The following is an 18,482-nucleotide window of genomic DNA, read 5'->3' as shown; positions in this document are numbered from 1 at the left end:
CATTGTCTTTGCAGCAACATGGATGGACCTAGAGATTATCATACTGAGTGAAGTAAATCAAAGAAAGACAAATATCATGATATCACTTATATGTGGAATCTAAAATACAACACAAATGAACATATCTACAAAACAGAAACAGACTCACAGACATAGAGAACAGACTTGTGGTTGCCAAGGGGGAGGGAGGTGGGAGAGGGAAGGATTGAGAGTTTGGGATTAGCAGATGCAAACTATTACATATAGAATGGATAAACAACAAGGTCCTACTGTATTGCACAGGGAACTATATTCAATATCCCTGTGACAAACCATAATGGAAAATAATATGAAAAAGAATATGTATGTATAACTGAGTCACTTTGCTGAACAGCAGAAATTAAAACAGCATTGTTTTAATTTACATCAATAAAATCTTTAAAAAGAACAAAAGAAATAAATGGGACATTGTCAGTTCCTCCAGAAGCCCGGTGCCCTCCTGGTGCCCCCTCTAATCACCATCTCCCAAGGGCACCCTGACTTCCCACCCCACATGGGAGAGTTGCCTGTTGCCCTTCCCATCAGTGGAGCCATGCGGTAGGGACTAGGGACTCTAGGGTTTGGGTTTTGGGTTCAACAGCACGTGGCAGGACTCATCCAGGCCACTGCACACACTTGCAGTGCCTGCTGGATGGTTTCCATGTGCGATAAGCCCCAGTGTACAGAGCAGTCTACGGCTGGTGGACCTTGGGTCATCTGTAGTTTGACAACCACGCTTCTTCGGATGCTCTGGTGCATGCGTCTGGAGGGCTCTGTTAGTTTCCTGGGGCCCCTGGAGCAAATCACCACAAACACGTGCCTTTGACCAACTCAAGTTCAGGAGACCGGGAACCTGAAAGCAGTTTCAGTGGCTGAAATCTAGGTGTTCGCAGGGCCCCCCTCCCTCTGGAGGCTCCAGGGGAGAATCACCTCTTCCAGTTGCCGATGCTGCCGGCATTCCCTGCTTTGTAGCCACATCACTCCGATCTCTGCCTCCGTGGTCACTGTCTTCTCCTCTGTGTCTACATTCCCTCTGCCTCTCTCTTAGAAGGACCTTTGTGGGGACTTCCCTGGCGGTCCACTGGTTAGGACTGGGCCCCGGGTTCGATCCCTGGTTGGGGCGCACCGAAAAAAAAAAAAAAAGGACCCTTGTGATGGCATGCAAGGCCCACCCAGATAAGCCAGGATCATCTCCTCATCTCAGTGTCCCAACTCACGTCTGCAAAGGCTTCACCATGTAAGGTCACATTCACAGGTTCCAGGGATGGGGACCTGCCATCTTTAGGGGCCACCATGCAGCCCACGACAGTGGCCGTATGCACACTGCACCCAGTTTCACTCAGAGCGGGACTGCTGGTCACAGAGTACGTGCATTTTTAACTTTAGGCGACACTGCAAAACCGCTTCCTAAAGCAGCTGTATAAACTTACACCCCGATCAACCATCAGAGTTCTAGCCGCTCCACAACCTCTTCAATGCCTAGTTTCTGCTCTTTTCAATTTTAGCCCTTCTGGTGGTGTGTAACGGTATCAAATTGGGGTGGGTACTTTTATGTGTCAACTTGACTGGCCACAGGGCGCCCAGATTAAACATTATTTCTGGGTGTGTCTGTGTGTCTCTGGATGAGATGAGCGTTTGCATCAGTGGACTCGGTAAAGCAGACACTCTCCCCAATGTGGGTGGGCGTCCAACCCACTAAGGGCGTGAACAGAACAACAGATGGAGGAAGGAGGGATTTGCCCCTTTTTCTGCCTCACTGTTGAGCTGGGACCTCTCACCTCATCTTCTGCCCTTGGGCTGGGATTCACACCATGGGCCCCCTGGGTCCTCAGGCCTTCAAGTCTCAAACTGAACTACACACCAGCTTTCTTGGCCTCCAGCTGCTGACCACAGATCTGGGGACTTCTCAGCCTCCATAATCATGTGAGTCCTCATAATAAATCTCCACATATAGGGAATTCCCTGGCGGTCCAGTGGTTAGGACTCGGTGCTTTCACTGCCATGGCCCGGGTTTAATCCCCAGTCGGGGAACAAAGATCCTGCAAGCCACGTATAGTGCAGCCAAAAAAACCAAAAAAATATAACACACACACACACACACACACACACACACACACACACTCACACACTATGGTCTGTTTCTATGGAGAACCCTAAAACATTTACAATTTATTTTTCATTTCCCTCCCTGATGACTAATGGAGTTGAGGACCTTTCCATATGGCTACTGAGCCTTCTTTTTGGTGAAATGTCTTTGGTCCCTTTTCCTACTCAGTTGTTTGCCTTTTTCTTGGACAGTGCTTTATTTTAAGATGAGTAATTTGTTAGAACATCTTCCATGAAGCACACAGTGTGGAGGGGAACATGTGTTTTTGGTGTCAGGGCCTGAGATGTGAGGTCCAGATGGATGTGAGTGATGCGTTGCCGTGAATTCTGGATGATGAACACCCACCACGGCCTCCAGGACTCTGTCAGTGCAGACGGTTTCCATAAGGAAAACGCACGACTTTTTTGTAGCTGGGAACTCAGGTGAGCGAGACACAATTCAGCCCGAAATTAATGTGTTATGCTTCCATTTTCTTCCTTGAAACCAGAGCTAATTTCACTTCAAGGAAGTGACCATTACATTGGGACATTAAACTCTCTTTGTATTTCTACAAATACATGTGGATTTTACAGAATCTCCTGAGTCAGTCGGCAGCAGCTGCTAATCAAGGCTGCACGGGACGGCCCACCTACGGCTGTGGGTACCACGCGTGAGCACAGAGGCAGCCACGCCACCAGCGTGACCACTGGCTTTCTGCCATGAAATATCGGATATTAAATACACCAAGTCTGGCTTCTCTACTTCACTGTAAAGGAAGAAAGCCGGGTTGGGCTACCAGTCAACACGAACTGCAGCGTAATATTCGGGGTTTGATGAAAACCGTCAGGGGAGCGAGCCCCAGGCCTGCCCCCCTGCAGCACGCAATCCCCACCCGTCCCCACCTGGAGCAGCCACTTGGCCCTTGGAGGCAGAGAGGTCAACACACAGGGAGAGTCCCCCACCCCAACAAATGCATCTTTCTCCCAACAAATCATGACTTCTAACTGCCCCACAATTAGCAGGCAGTTTCCAGCTCCAGCGCACGGCAGTAAGCTGTGAAAGACGCATTCACCAGCATCCTAGCCAGCTCCCCGCAGAGGCCGAGCCTCGGGCCACGGAGAGGGAATGGTGCCCACCCCCACCCGTGCCAACGCAAAGAGTAGGCTGTCCATAGGTCCGGAAAGGGGAGCAACTGTAAGACATGTTTTCTGACCCATCATCACTCGGAGGATGAACAGCCCACCAGAGCCTGAAAGGGGAAGACTGGGCAGGATCTCGCATTCCCAGGCTTTCGGGGCTCCTGAGAGGAGCTCTCCAAGAACCCCCCAGAGCTCAGCAGCCTGCAGAGGCCACTGGAGCCCAGCCTCCTGACCTGCAGCCCGGCTTCCCCACGCCCCCTGCCCTCTGCACGGCTGGTGCAGAAGTCGGTCCCCCTCCCTACAGAGGCCAGGAAGCCACCAGGAGCCCTGGCAACGGGATGAGGGCGGCCACCTGGTGGGCAGAGCGGCCTGGCCACCGCGACCTGGGTCCCTCTAGCCTTTCACGCTCGCTGACAACTGGACAGAGGCCTCCCTGTCTCCCAGGCGTCCTGCATCCTTCCGAGTAAGTCAGTGGGGCCACAGAGGTTGACACCATGTAAGCAAATTAATAATGTGATTTATGGTCTGTCATGGACTTTGTCGTTCTTACAGAGGAATAGTGGCAATTTAATCTAGAAAGCCTGTAAATCTCTAAAGGGTAAAATTAAACATCCGAGCTAGCAAGGCCGGGACGTGGCGGCAGCAGCCTCCTCCCACAGAAGGTGTCGGGCTCCATCCTTCCTCCCTCCCCACGCCTCCTGGCAGCACCCCTCCTAGAGCCCCCCTCGAGCCTCAAGGCACCCCTCCATGTACCTCCCCCGCCCAATCCCCACGCCCTCCCCCCGTTCTCATCACAGCCTCCTTCTCATCCTTCACCACCCCTCCGGCGGCCCAACTGGTCCTGAAGCTGGGTGATGCAAACACCTCCTAGATTCAGCGGGACAATGGCGGGTAGAGTGCGTGTCACCCCACCTGCTCTGCCCCCAACCACAGCAAGACTCCCCCAGGCCTCCAAGGCAGCTCAAGCCCCTGACGGTCAGGACCCGCCATCTCCTGCTGACCTGCCCAAACCACATTATCCTGCTGCCAGACACTCAGCTCCACCCCCATACCGGGTCCCCCACTCCAGGCTGGCCCTTCTGGCCTGAGCTCTGGACGGGCAAACCCACTCACTCTTCCAGGATGGGGTTCCTGACCCGCACCCCCCATGCCGGGCGCTCAAACCTTCCAGCCTGGGCTGCTCCGGGAGCACTTTAGAGCCAGAGGCAGCCTTGGGCTCCGATGCCCGCCCGCATTCCACAGCAGCCCCCCTCTCGGCTCTTCTCTCCTTACTCCAGTCAGCTCTTGACAGGGACTGGGAGTGATGGAACAGAGCAGGCGCTCAGGAAATACCTGTTGGATGGACGGACAGATGGATGGATGGACAGATGGAGCTCCCAGCAAAGGGGCTCGGGGGCTAGCATTGCAGCGACCCAAGAGATCAGAGGGCCGGGAGGTGAATGCCGGGGGTGGGGAAGGGGTTGCCATTTAAGTGCCTGGCACCCCTTTATTTCCATTATTAGACAAGTCATCTTATACGACACATGAAAGTAGCAACACACGCAGAGTGAAGGCAAGGGTTCCCAAAGCGAGGAGTGGGGAGCACGATGCCACATGCAGGGGCCCCCACAGCAGCTCCCCCATGAAGCCGATGCAAGCGAGAGGCGCCTCTGCCCCTGGGCGCGGTCACAGCCACTGAAGCCACACAGTCCTCACTGCTGATTAAGCACAAACCAGCCTGTGATCACGAAGAAAACCGTTATTTAATGAAATGCAATTAACTGAAAAGCTGAAACCTCTTAAAGCCCGAAGGAGAGACACAATCAAGAGTTCTTGGTCTGGAGGGGCTTTTGCTGTCAGAGTTTCCAACCCAAGAAACAGCACAGAGATATCCCCCCAAGAGCAGGAAGCAGACGGCACATCCACCCTACCACACACTGGCTCGCTCCTGTCCGCCACCCGAAGGGCAGGGAAAGGTCACAGGCAGAATCTTCGCGGCACACATACACTGATAAAGGCACGTCCAGGAGGGGCCGTAGGTCAGGCCTGCCTCAGGGATTCAGGATCTAGCGGTCAAGGCCAGGCAGGCAGGGCTGGGATCCGGGGCCAAGACCCACTGTCCAGCAGTCAACCACCAGCTCTCACTGCGACCAGCGGGGACCAGCCAGAGACCCAAGGTAGCACCTGGTGTCTGAGGCCTGGCAGGCGAGTTGGGGACACGGACACACACACACACACACCAAGCCTGGTGACTGGCACCACCCAGGCACTCTACTGTAACAAACGCTCACACACACACATCTGGTCGCACTCCATCCTCACCACAGCTGGTGGCTGGCAAGGAAGGAACCGCAGGCCTCCGGGTGCCCCTCTTAGAAGGAGTCATTTGAACTCCCAACAGCCACGCTGGCTGGCTGGCCAGCTGCTGGAGGCTTTCTGGAACTTCCGATTCCCCACCCCTGACAGCTGTCACCAGCTCTGGATAACATGGACATATGTCAGAGCACATGGCCTGCTCATAACACCAAAAGACTGAGGAACGTAAACCGTGTTTTATTTGAGCAACGTGCACGCTTGCTGCCAGAGGGGTCTGAGAAATCCATCATCCTTAATGTAGGCACTCACTCAGCAAACGGGTCTCCTAGTTTCGAAACAATGGATTTTTCCAAGTCAACTGATAGACAAACTGGGAAAAACTATACACTCCATTTTTAAATGAAAATTAGCGGGGCCCACAACAGTTCAGAGAAACACATATTTATTTTTTGTGGGTTTTTTTTTTTTTTTTTGCAGTACGTGGGCCTCTCACTGTTGTGGCCTCTCCCGTTGCGGAGCACAGGCTCCGGACATGCAGGCTCAGCGGCCGTGGCTCACGGGCCCAGCTGCTCTGCGGCACGTGGGATCTTCCCAGACCGGGGCACGAACCCACGTGCCCTGCATCGGCAGGCGGACTCTCAACCACTGCGCCACCAGGGAAGCCCAGAGAAAAACATATTTAGAGCTGCCTTGCTTGAGAATCCATTCTGCGAATGTAAAACCAATCCAATGAGAAATAAATATATATATATATATTTTTTTTAAAATACAATTATACATATATATGTGTATATCTCCCAACTGAAAATTCTAAATGCCAATAGTATGCTCCTACTCACTGACTGTTGACTAATTAAAATTTGTCCAGAACAAGTGCCTGAACATTTCAGAGTTGATTCCAGGGGCAGGAAGTGCAAAGAATCCATGGTACCTCCGAGTGAAAAAAGGAAAACACCTTACCAATCCACCAACAATGTTAGCTATTGCCCTGGGTGGCAAGCTCCCAAGCCCTCTTGCTGTCCCCATGAAGGGCTCTGGGTCACCTGTGACATGTCCATTATTCTCCAACCGCCAACCAGAGCTCAGGGCAACGGGTCACCACCATCAGATTTTCTAGGCACAGGTTGAAAATGAACCCCTGTACCCATGATATAAGTCGTCACAAGTCCTAGTCACGCCTACCCAGTTTAAAAACAAATCTGAGGGGGCTTCCCTGGTGGCGCAGTGGTTGACAGTCCGCCTGCCGATGCAGGGAACACGGGTTCGAGCCCTGGTCCGGGAAGATCCCACGTGCCGCAGGGCAACTAAGCCCGTGTGCCACAACTACTGAGCCTGTGCTCTAGAGCCCATGAGCCACAACTACTGAAGCCCACTCACCTAGAGCCTGTGCTCCGCAACAAGAGAAGCCACCGCAATGACAAGCCCGCGCACCAAAACAAAGAGTAGCCCCCGCTCGCTGCAACTCGAGAAAAGCCCACGCGCAGCAACGAAAACCCAACGCAGCCAAAAATTAATTAATTAATTTAAAAAAAAAACAAATCTGATGCAAACTGGGCCCCAGTGGGACATGGGGGGGTTAGGGAGGATGGAGGAGATGGGGGAGTCGGGCGGGGGATGGTCATGGGGCTTTGTGCTCTCCATCCAATACCAGCGCTGCCCTGAAACAGCAGCCCCCTCGGGCAAGTCACAGCTGCCTGGTTCTCAGCCTCCTCACTGCCAGGTGAAGACCTGTCTCTCGGGCTTGGCGGGAAACTATTTAAAACAGCTCATGCAGAGGGAGAGAAGGCAACAGAAGTGCCCAACGACATGTGTTTAATTCCAGTTGGTTTCTCCATCCAAAACCACCTTCGAATGCCAGCATGCTTCCGTTTTCAGAAAAACCACAAGATGCAAACATCTCTGTGGTCAGGAGACGCCGGCATCTCAACCCCGTATCTTTTCTTTCTTAATTTTGATCCTTTAGACGCAAAAGCACAGGTGCAGCCCCTTACACCAGAATGGCACTTTACACTCCAGGAAGCACTACATTCTCTCACTAGGTTGTGCATGAAGCTAGCAGAGCTGACCCTTCAAACTCTCAGTAGAATAGGAGAAGCCACAGCAGGCCTAGGGCCACCAGCACCCCACAAAGCTCTGGTCATCACGTACCAGTATCTCAAATCAGTTCAATGCTGGATCTCGTCTGGACCTCAAAACTGTCTCGGCGAGAGCTGTCATGCACATGTGACAGATGCTGAGAAAGGTTCCCAAAGCCAGTGACTTGCCCAAGGCCTCCGGGATTAGTGGCAGAGCCTTTCTCTTTATAAAACCAGAGCGCCTTCCCCAGCAGGGCCAGAACACAGGCAGGGAGAATCAGGTGGGGGAAGACTGGCAAACAGGGTCAGGCAGAGCGGCCGGAAGCCTGGAGACGTCGGGACTGACATAAGGGAAAAGACCAGTTTAGAAACCTCCAGATGGAGGAGAAAGGGAACCTGGCCAAGTGGGGCATCAGACTTCCCTGGTGGCACAGTGGTTAAGAATCCGCCTGCCAATGTAGAGGACATGGGTTTAAGCCCTGGTCCGGGAAGATCCCACATGCTGCAAAGCAACTAAGCCCGTGCACCACAACTACTGAGCCTGCGCTCTAAAGCCCGCGAGCCACAACTACTGAGCCCAAGAGCCACAACTACTGAAGCCCGCGCGCCTAGGGCCTGTGCTCCGCAACAAAGAGAAGCCACCGCAATGAGAAGCCCACGCACTGCAACGAACAGTAGCCCCCACTTGACACAACTAGAGAAAGCCCGCATGCAGCAATAAAGACCCAACGCGGCCAAACAAATAAATAAAAAGAAAATAAAATATTAAAAAAAAAAAAGAGGGGGCATCATTCCCAGCACATCCATAACCCAGCTGACTGCAGGGACAGCCCGAGTGCAGAACATCCAGACAACCGAAAAATCCTAAAGGGAGTTTCTGTGAAGGATCAGAATGCGCACTCCCGGGGCTGGATGGCCTTCCTGGCCACGCTGTCTTCTGGCCTTTGCAACATCTGACCTGCCCCCCACCATTCCACGGCTCTCTCCTGCCTGTCCACTGTGGGCAAGGCTCTGTTCTAGGCTCTGGCAGTGAATCCAGCTTGGTTCCGGCGCTGGGTCTTGGGAAGGGAGTAGCAGGGTGCCAGGCTTGTGCTGGAAGGAAGCATGATGCTTCTGGGATTTCATTCATTTGCTCATTCATTCATCCAACAAGTACCACTGAGGATGTACGAGGTGCCAGGCACTATTTTTCCTCCGGGGATACAGAGGTCAACAAAGTCTCTGTGTTGGAGCAGTAAGAGACAGAATAAACAAAGTATATAAATAACAAACTGTATTTGGTACTAAGAAGAAACACAAAGCAAGGTTAACATGAAAGGGGGAAGTGATGCTAATTTATGTAGGGTGGTCTGGGAGCTGAAGTACAGACAGAGAAGGAAGTGAGACAGCAAGCCAGGTGGACATCTGGAGGAGGCATGTGCCAGGGAGGGGAAGGGCAGGTGCAAAGGCCCTGAGGTAGGCAGGAGCTTGGCAAACTTGGTGACCAAGGGATAAGAGGGAAAGAGCCCATATTCATCTGGGATGATCAAGGATGGACACAGGGCCCCAGGCTAAGGTGGCAGGTGGGGATGGAGTGGGGACAACGCAAAGCAAGCCTGGGCAGTGAGTCTGCCTGACCAGAGCCTGGACAGTATGGTTGGGAGTGAGGAAGGGAACTTGAAAAACAATCAGGCTGAGGAATGTGGGTATGGAGTGGGCACTGGGGAGCCACTGCGGGCTTGAGTGACAAACACCAGACCAGCCCACCCTGGGACGCCCTGCAGCTGGCACAGAAATCACAAGTCACACAGCAACAGCACCCGCCAAAACGGACGGGGTTCCCAAGCAGACTCAGGAATCTCGAGCCCCACAGAGATAGCCCAGCTGCATGACACTGAGGTCACTGCCCTCCCTGGGCTCCCTTGTCATCCAGGAGGACAGGGAGAGCAGAGGACTGGCTGCTGGAGAGGCAGCGAAGACGGCGCCCACAACGGCTGACTCAGCCTGTGCTCTGCTGGACCCGACCCGGGGGTGGGCGGGGTCTCGGGAGAGGAAGGGGCCAGAGAATTCCCTCTGTGGGCACACGCCCGACCACCGACCATCAACCGGGCACCAGAGCCCCCACTTGGCAGGCAGTCATCTCAAACATGACCTATGCTGGGGATGGAGCCGCATGGCGGTCAGTGCCCACGCCACTCCCCACCCCAGCAAGGTCAGGGCTACGTGAGCCCAGGCTCTCGCCCACTCTCTCAAGGCCAGGCTGCAAGGCAGGCATGCTGCTCTCTGCCACTTGTTCCGCAAGGCCTTGAGGCGAGCTCAGGGCCTCTGTGCCCACCTGCTCCTAGCCCTCCTGACTCCCCTGACAATAAAGGATTCTCCACGACTTCAGACCCTAGTGTTACCCGAGGCGCTGACCTGTTGAGGCTCTGGGTCAGGTGTGGGGGGGGGGTCAAGGATGGGAAGGTGGGGCGCCCTGGAGGCGCTGAGGCCTGGAGGGGGCTTGTGCCTCCAGGCTCTGCCCCCACCCTCCCCCAACAGGCCGCAGGGGACACCCAATCAACAAAGCCTGGCTACCACCACACGTGCTTCTCCTCTGAATTCCTCAGCTGTGTCTAGGAAACATCAAGGTGTTTTAGCACTCCCTCTCAGTTTCAGGGGTGCGACTGGTGTCTTTGACAATTATCTTTTATTTTTATCCAGCATTTCTTAGCTCAGTTGGCAAATTGGATTATTTATGCGCCTCCATTTCACAATCCATCCCCACCAATTATTCCTGTGAAACGAATTTTTTTTTTTAAAAAAAAAAGGGTTAGAAGTAATCAAGAGAGAGTCATGCAGACAAGTTAACAAGCCACAGCTTGAGCCCGGGGTGCTCGAGAAAGCAAGCAAGGTGCAAAAGAGTAAGAAACTGACCAGCCTGCCAGAGCCCACCCCGGCTCCCATGCACACACACACACACACACACACACACACACACACACACACCCCCCATCTGGTTCAGCCCACACTTCTCCCAGGCAAAGAAGCCCAGTACCCTGGAGACAGAAAGGCAGGCACTGGGGGAGGGACACCACCCTGCTCCCCAACCCATGAGCAGAGGTCTGGAGAGACAGGGCACCCCACAACTAGTGCCACCATGCAGACCTGGCCCAGCCTGGAGACCACTCCAAGGGTCTCTCTGCCAGTCCTGTGGTGCCCACCAGGGAGGCTGCCGCTCAGCAAGTTGACCCCCAGCCAGCTCCAACTCGCCCTGGACACCACCCAGAGTCCCAGGAGGCTACAAGCCGCGGTCATTCTCCGCTCAGGAGGCCCCCCTCCTGAGTGCAAGTGGAGGCAGTATGGACAGCCCCCCAGGAGTGAGGGCACAGGGCAGGGGGTCCTGGCAGCTGTGGACTGGGAAATCCCCGTGTCCCCTGCAGGATGGACACCACCCACAAGAAGGCGAGAGACGCCCCACCTCACCTCACCAGAAAGACCACTAACCCAGAGGCCTAAGGAAGGAGCTGCCCACCAGGTGCTGGGTACCCACAGAGCACATCAAATGTGAACCCCAGGAAAAGCTGTCCTGTTCCCACCCTCGAAGCTTTCAGGTCATTATTTCTAAACCCACTGTTTATCTCAAAGGCGGTAGGGGGTGGAATTCTCAGAAAGGGGACAGAGCCTGAAGAGGTCAGGGACAGCTCAGCCCACAGGATGAAGGGAACAAAGGAGATGCCCGGTTTGGGGTACTTGACCGTCCCCACGGCCATTTGTGAGTTCGCTTAACCAGATCTGAGGCTGGCCCCTGCCTGGCCGTATCCGAATAGCTTTGAAAAAAATCAAGTCTTCCTTCTGCAAGTAAATACTAAGTTGAGACCAACAGGCTAATCTCAGCCTCCTCGCTCCGCGAGGCCCCGGCTGGGTGGGCCCCTCGAGACCCTCCCTCGGCACCGGCACCGGCTCCAGGGCAAGTACGTCCCCGGCTTTGGCACACCGAGGCCCGCCCGGCGCACAGCCCAGCTCGGGGGCGGGGGGGGCTCGCCGTTCGCCTTGAACATCAGAAGCCCAACCTCCCAGCAGCAGCCTGGCCGGGGTGGTGGAGGGGTGGGAAGGGAAGGGGCTAGGACGGTGGGGCAGGTCCGCGCCTCGCCCCCAGCCCCGCGCCGGCCGCCCAGGGGAACCTGGCCGTGGAATTTTTAATTGAGGAGTTTCTCCAGCTGGGCCTCGTTATAAAGGGAAAACGGGGAGGGCTGGAAGACCGGAGCTCGGCTTCCCAGGAGGCAGGGAACCCAGAAACGACCCTAAACTGGGGAGTTGCCGCCTGGCACGGGGACTCTGTGCCAGCGCCCAGCGGGGCCGCGGAACGCTCCAACGGCCCGGCCAGCCCGGCGGGACCCAAGCGGGCAGCCACCGCCGGCCCGCGCCCCGGCTCCGCGCCGGGTCGCCCCTCGCCGCGGCACCCCCAGCCCGGGATGCGCGAGCCGCCGGCTCGGCCCCGCCGCGCCCGCCCGCCGGTCCAGGGGACGCCAGTCTGCTCCCCCCGACCCCCCGGCGCCCCCCGCGCCCCAGCCCCCCGCTCCCGCCCGGGCGCCCTCAGACTGCGGCCGTGGGCGGGTCGGGCGGCCCGGACTCCCGCTTACCTGGTGCGGGCACGGGGCCGCGCGGGTGCACTGCCGCCCCGGCCGGCCGCCGCCGCTCCGTCAGCGAGGCCGAGCGCCGGGCCGCCGCCGCAGCTCTTTGTGAGCCGCGCACCAAGATGCTGCGGAGCCCGGGAAGCTGGATAGCAGCGGGCGCGCCCCGGACGCGGCGTACGGCACGCAGGGCCGCCCCTGCCCGGCGCACGCGGCGCGGCCCGCGGGTGCACCCCGCACCGGCCTGCGGCTGGCAGCCCGCGCCCCGCCCCGCCCCGCCCCGCCCCGGCCTCGCCCGCGCCCCCAGCCCGGCGAGAGCGCGCGGCGGGAAGACAGGGAGGAGGACAAAGATGCGTGCGTGCCCAGCCCTTTCCCCTGAGCCCGCGCCGGGACAGTCAGAGGGCAGGAGGGCGCACCTGGGGTCCGGATGCTGCGGGGCCGGCTTCGGGGCTGGGGGCCCGAGCCCAGCTCTGGAAGCCGCGGCCCCCCAACCGCCCCGGGCCCTGGGGAGCACACAAATTCTCGGGCGCGCCCGGGACCTGCGGGATAGGGAGCCGTTGGGGTCTGATCCTCCGGCGGGTGGAACAGGTGACAGCGAGGCTTTCTTGCGCCCGCACCTGCCCTGGGCGCCGCGCTGCCCCCTGGCGAGCTCCCGAGCGCGTTCGGCGGAGGGGCCCCGGCGACCGCGCCCGAGCGCTCGGCCCCGCGCGGAGGCGTGGCGAGAGGGAGCCCTAGGCCAGAAGCCCTGGGGGGATCTCGGCCACGGAGAGCCCCTTCCGGACTGGAGGACCCCTGCTGCCTACCTGCCGCAGATCCCCCAGTCGCTGGTTGCATGCCAGATCCCTGGGAACCATCCCATCACCCCATTTCCAATGTCCTGTGCTGCCTTGGCCTCGACCACTGGCCTCCGCTCCCCCAGGGCCTCGCCCCAGCCCTTTCCCTCCTTGCAGTCCTGAACGGAGAGGACCCAAACCCTGTCCACTTCCAGCTCCCCACACACATCCCAAGGAGAGGAGGTGATCCACCCTACAGTGGGAATAATCCCCCTGGAACCCCCTGAAGGATATGTTGGAGACGCTGGTGTCACCTTTGACCCCTCTGGCCATTCATTCGGTCCCACACAGTCGTGTAACCTGCGGGCTCCACCTGGAGTAGTGCGCAGGGTGCCTTGTCGGTCCGAGCCAGGCTCTGGTGACTCCCTCGCTCAAATTCTGATTATTTGCCTTCTGTTGTCTCTTCTTTTGGCTGGATTGGGGTGCCACTGCGGTGGGGGCAGTTCTGAAGAGGGAAGAGGAGACCTGCGTGGGCCTCATCCTGCTGCCCTGAGCAGAAGGCCTGGGACAGGCTGAGTCCCCAGCCGGACCAGCGCAGACTTGGTGTGGACTTGCTGTGAATGGGCCCTGTGGGCCTGTCTCCCTCCCTGCTCCCCAGCTCCCTCTGGCAGCCCCAGCAGCTCACAGTGACCCAGAGGGCCTGGGCCTCCAGTTGGGTGGGAGGGGGGCAGAGGTGTGTCCAGGTAGGGCAGCTTTGCAGCTCAAGTGCCAAAAGAAGGCCACAAAGGCAGAGCCCAGAAGCAGGCCAAGGGCAGGTTCCTGACCCATCCCTCTGGCCCCTGAGGTAAGCTGTCTTTGCTGTTTGTGGTCCCCTCTTCCCATGGGCAAGCTCTGGGCCAACCAACAGGGTGAGACCCCAGCGCTGCACACAGGAGCCCCAGTGGCTGATGTTCACAGTCCACGGGGTCAAAGGCACAGGCCCGCCCCAGCCTCACTCAGGACTCCTGAGTCTGCCGGGCTCCAGCCAACCATCTCTTTTCAGAGGATTTTTAGAGAATTTTTGAGTAGGGAAGGCTCTTCTCCGTATTCCACGAAACTGAAAAGCTGTAACATAAAAGATTGTTAAATTTGACTTCATAAAAATCCCTGCCTGGCAATCACCACCATAAGCAAAGTCAACAACAAACCGGAAGCAAAATATTTGCAACTCATTTCACCAACAGTCAACTTCCCTAATATGTCGATAGCATCTAGAAATAGAAAAAAGGACAACTCAAAAGAAAAAATAGACAAAGGTAAGGAGCAGAGAGTTCACAGGAAAGGAAATACAGATGACTTTTATACATCTGAAAAGATGTCCTCCTTATTCAGAATAATAAATGCAAAGTAACACTATACCTAGAATGCCATGGTTTTTGCCTGTTAGAGACCCAGAAGTGCAATAACACAATATGTTCCAGAGGGCAAGGAGAAACACGAACTTCAGCACTTCTGGGAAGTGTAAATCAGCACAACTTCTATGGAGGAATATTAGATCACTTCTATCAAAATTACAAATGTACAAGCCCTTTGACCTAAGAACTCTATTTCTAGGAGGTTTTTTTTTTTTTTGGCTGTATTGGGTGTTCATTGCTGTGCATGGGTTTCCTCTAGTTGCGGCAACCGGGGGCTACTCCTCATTGTGGTGTGCGGGCCTCTCATTGCAGTGGCTTCTCTTGTTGCAGAGCATAGGCTCTAGGAGCGAGGGCTTCAGTAGTTGTGGCACGCGGGCTCAGTAGTTGTGGCTCACGGGCTGTAGAGCACAGGCTCAGTAGTTGTGGTGCACAGGCTTAGTTGCTCCATAGCATGAGGGATCTTCCAGGACCAGGGCTCGAACCCGTGTCCCCTGCATTGACAGGCAGATTCTTAACCACTGTGCCACCAGGGAAGCCCATCTAGGAGTTTTTAAACATGTATACCACACATGTGCAAGCTAGCCATATTATTTTTCAGAGTTATTCACTGCATTATTGTGTCACAAATAACTGCAAACAGCCTCGGTATTCTTGACTGGGGGACTGTTAAAAACGTGAGGGCACATTCAAACCCTGAAATACAAGGAGAGAACAAGGAACCATATGATGAATTAACATGGAAGTTTCAAGATAGTTTGTTAAGTGAAAGCACAAAGAGCAGAAGATGTGATCAATGTACCAACGTGTGTAAAAACAGAAAAGGGAAAAAAGAGCGAGCATACACCTGCTTGTGTGCCATCATACAGCCTCTCTGGAAGGATCACAAGAAACTCATAAATATTGGTCGCCTGTGGGAAGGAAACTGGTGGCTAGGGCAGGAGTCACAGGAAGACTTTTCACTGATTACCTCTTCTATTTTTGAAGTATATAATATTATTATCTATCCCAAAGCAAAATTTTTAAATTATCATTCAAAACCCTGGTTCTTAACCCTTTGGAGAATAACAGACATCTGAAATCCCTGGTCCCTTTCCCCAAGGGAAGGAAATAGACCCCATCTGATGCCACTAAAGTGGTATCTTCCATAGCATCTTAATCCAAACAAACTTTTTGTCCAACCCAATAGATACCTCCCTGGCTGTAGGGTTGAACCACTGGTCTTGCTCCCTGTCGCCACCTAGTGGCAGTATTCTTGAATTGCAGGCTTGGTGCCCGTCCCCTTCAGCCAAGAGAAGCTCCCCAGCTAGGCAAGAATTACCACAAGGCAGGAAAGTGGAGCCAAAAACCTGTCAATTCCTCAGCACTTGGCATAACTTAGTTTTTACAAATAATGCACACCTTCCCTATATAGGGCAGAAGACTAATGCTCTGCCTCATAGGCTGGGGAGGACATTCCCAAAAGGCAGAAGGTTAATTTTTCTTTCATTCCCCCCCTGAGTATGTTAGTGGATTTGATTGACACACACATGCCCTCTCTCTGTGGGGTCAGCAGAACCGCTCTCCATAAGTCACCCCTCGGCACAAGCCTCATTGGGTCTCACCTCTCGTCAACACCAAGCACTTGTGCTCATCTTCCTTACCCCTTCATCCTATGCAGTCGAAGTGCCTTGAACCAGGAGCCAGGGGTCCTGTATTCCAGCCCCAGCTAAGACACCAGCCAGGACAGGGCTCCAAGTAGGTCACCTGGGGCTTCCTTCGTATGGTTTCCTCCTCTGTTCAGGTGAGCGAGTTGACCTCGAAAATCCCCAAGGTCCAGGATGGAACCACCCCCATGGAGGTCTTTGATTCTTTTACCCTCAGGACTTAAGTCACTGGGGAAATTCACTAGAGTGAATTTGAGTGAACTCTAACCTGTTAGACTTATATCCCATTCTAACAGGTTTTTCCTTTACTTTAGCAGACACAGAGGGAGGTAGTATGGAAATGCCTTTGCCAACCACGGAAGCAAAGGACCTTCCCCCAAAGTAAATACTGTTGATTTTTTTGACCAACTTCAGGACGTAGATTCTGCCCCCAAATTCAGGCTTTATAGCAATAGGTGGATGATTATAACTATGAATCCTCTGGCTCCTGACCCTCCAGATTCAGACCTTCAGTGACCACACAGAATGGGCTGCAGGACACAGATATCTGTGGAGCAACGTGGAGCAAGGGCCTCACCCTCGGGTGGGCCTCTGAAGAGGGGTCCACCACGCAGGTGCTGGCATGTCTAGAAAAAGCAGAGGTTTGTTGTTCTTGTGAGAGAAGTTACCCACTGCATTTTGATAAAGGTGGGGACAAAAATTTCACCGCAGGGCAGACCTCCTTTATTCTAGAGACTCTGTTGTGTAGATGATAGAGGGGAAGTAGTACAGGCCGTAAGGTGGGGATGTAGCTCGTATGTGAGGGATGGATGGTAAGTAGATGACATGGTGGAGACAGCTGGGTTGACGTCATAGGACAGTACCTTGAGCGAGTCTGATGACAAGGAGTGGGACGTGGCATCACCACCAATGTGAGTGGGGGACAGAGTGTGGGCAGATTGTGACAGGTGTGAGGCTACTCCTCGACACTCCTTATTATGTAACTTGGGTCAAGTGGGGAGGGTGTTGGAGGTGGGTCGTTCTTCACATGGAGGTCAGACTTCTTGGGAGGGACGGGCCAAGACTCCAAATGCTGTTCTCCAAGACACAACATGAAGGCAGACTCGTGGGGACCCGGATGAACAAGATCAAAGCCTGGAGGGGCAGGAGCACAGAGGGGCTGGGGACATAACAATTCCCCAGGGGAAGGGGGCATCTAGGCAGGACTGCAGGACCCAACCTGAGAATTCCAGAGGGGTCTGCTTTGGGCACGGCCAGAGAGGGTGTGTTTGGGAACCGGTGGGCAGGCAGGGGGCAGAGCCCACTGTGGAACTCCATCACAGCGGAGCCAGGAGGGCTGTCTGGACCTGTCTTGAAAGCTCACCGTGGGTGTCAAGGAGAGCATTTGGAAGGGATCTGAACCCCCTCGGCAAGGGATGGCTTGGGACAGCTTCCTGATGAGAGGCAGGTACAGCATCAGTGATTAACAAGATAAGCCCCCGATTTGTGTAATATGAATGTTCTCCAGGTGGCTGTGGTCCCATCCGGTTCTCAGAGTCTCTTATTCCAAGTGGAGGAGGGAATAACTATGAAAAAGAAAAAAAGTGTGATTTTTAAAGGTACGTATGTACCTGGCTTCTTGAAGAGAAAAAGACCAGCACTTTAAAATACCAACTAAACTGGACGGATGATTTCGTGCCGATACATGCTGTTTTCATTCTGTGACCCCAGACTTCCCTCAGCCCTCCAGCTGTGATTCCTAGCTGTGAGTATTGTCCCCAAGCCAGGAAAATCAGAGAAGAGGTCGGCCACATTCCTGGCTTTGATACTTCAAAGGCAAGGTCTGGGGCTAGGAGAGAAAGGGGAGCACAGTCCCTGCTGTCTGTCTGGGGCTGTGACTCTCAAACTGTGGTTCCCCACCAGTCTGACCTGGTTAGAAGTGGAAATTCTCAGACCTCACCCCAGACCTCCAGAATTGGAGTTTCTTGGGGGCAGAGCCCAGAAACCTATATTTTAACACCCTACAGGTGATTCTGCTGCACGTGGAAGTTTGAGAACCACCAGCTGAGGGGCTCCCCAGGCCTCAATGTGCAGCAGTGGAGGAAGGACAGGCCAGGGGCTTCCTGGGCGGAGGGGCCTGGGGCGGCAGCCTCGCAGAGCTCCCAGGGAGCAGGGCTGGGGAAGGCAGACGGCGCCCCCAGCTAGGGGCCCCGGCCCAGGACAAACTGAGCTGAGACCTGGAAGTTGACCAGAGATCCAGGAATCACAGGCACCTCAGCAGATGCCAGCAGGGAGGGCTGAGCAGGCAGGAGAGGAGACCCTCACGGTGCTGCCAGCCTGAGACAGAGGACCGCCCCGCCCAAATGAGGCCCCGATGCTGCTCCCACACTGCCATCCCCACGGCAGTCTGCAGCCACGTTTGGCTCCTGGCCTCTGAAGTCTCACTATTTAGTGGTTTCAACAGACAAAAAGCTACTGTCAAGAGAGCAGC

At 55.1% G+C, this 18,482-nt stretch overlaps 2 protein-coding genes across 6 annotated transcripts in view; both read right to left on the bottom strand.

The window, feature by feature from the left end:
* The window catches only part of APBA2 (amyloid beta precursor protein binding family A member 2), a 193,717-nt gene extending 180,943 nt beyond the window's left edge, over nucleotides 1-12,774 (bottom strand). For 3 of the 5 annotated variants that reach the window (XM_067699119.1, XM_067699097.1, XM_067699127.1), the window contains exon 1: nucleotides 12,212-12,405. The gene's annotated coding sequence lies outside the window, so the exon portion shown is untranslated. Of the gene's footprint in view, nucleotides 1-12,211; nucleotides 12,407-12,618 lie in introns of those variants that run through there. The other 2 variants (XM_067699108.1, XM_067699132.1) reach the window with 2 other exon arrangements.
* Nucleotides 12,775-16,745: 3,971 nt separating this feature from the next.
* MCEE (methylmalonyl-CoA epimerase) overlaps nucleotides 16,746-18,482 on the bottom strand; it is a 35,700-nt gene continuing 33,963 nt past the window's right edge. Inside the window, exon 3 of the mRNA XM_067699052.1 lies at nucleotides 16,746-17,577. Coding sequence (XP_067555153.1) covers nucleotides 17,329-17,577 — 249 coding nt within the window. The 3' untranslated portion in view covers nucleotides 16,746-17,328. The remainder of the gene's footprint in view (nucleotides 17,578-18,482) is intronic.

Source organism: Pseudorca crassidens, chromosome 1 (genome assembly GCF_039906515.1).
Source record: "Pseudorca crassidens isolate mPseCra1 chromosome 1, mPseCra1.hap1, whole genome shotgun sequence".
Classification (NCBI taxonomy): Eukaryota; Metazoa; Chordata; class Mammalia; order Artiodactyla; family Delphinidae; genus Pseudorca; species Pseudorca crassidens.
This window is presented reverse-complemented; position numbering and strand designations above follow the sequence as displayed.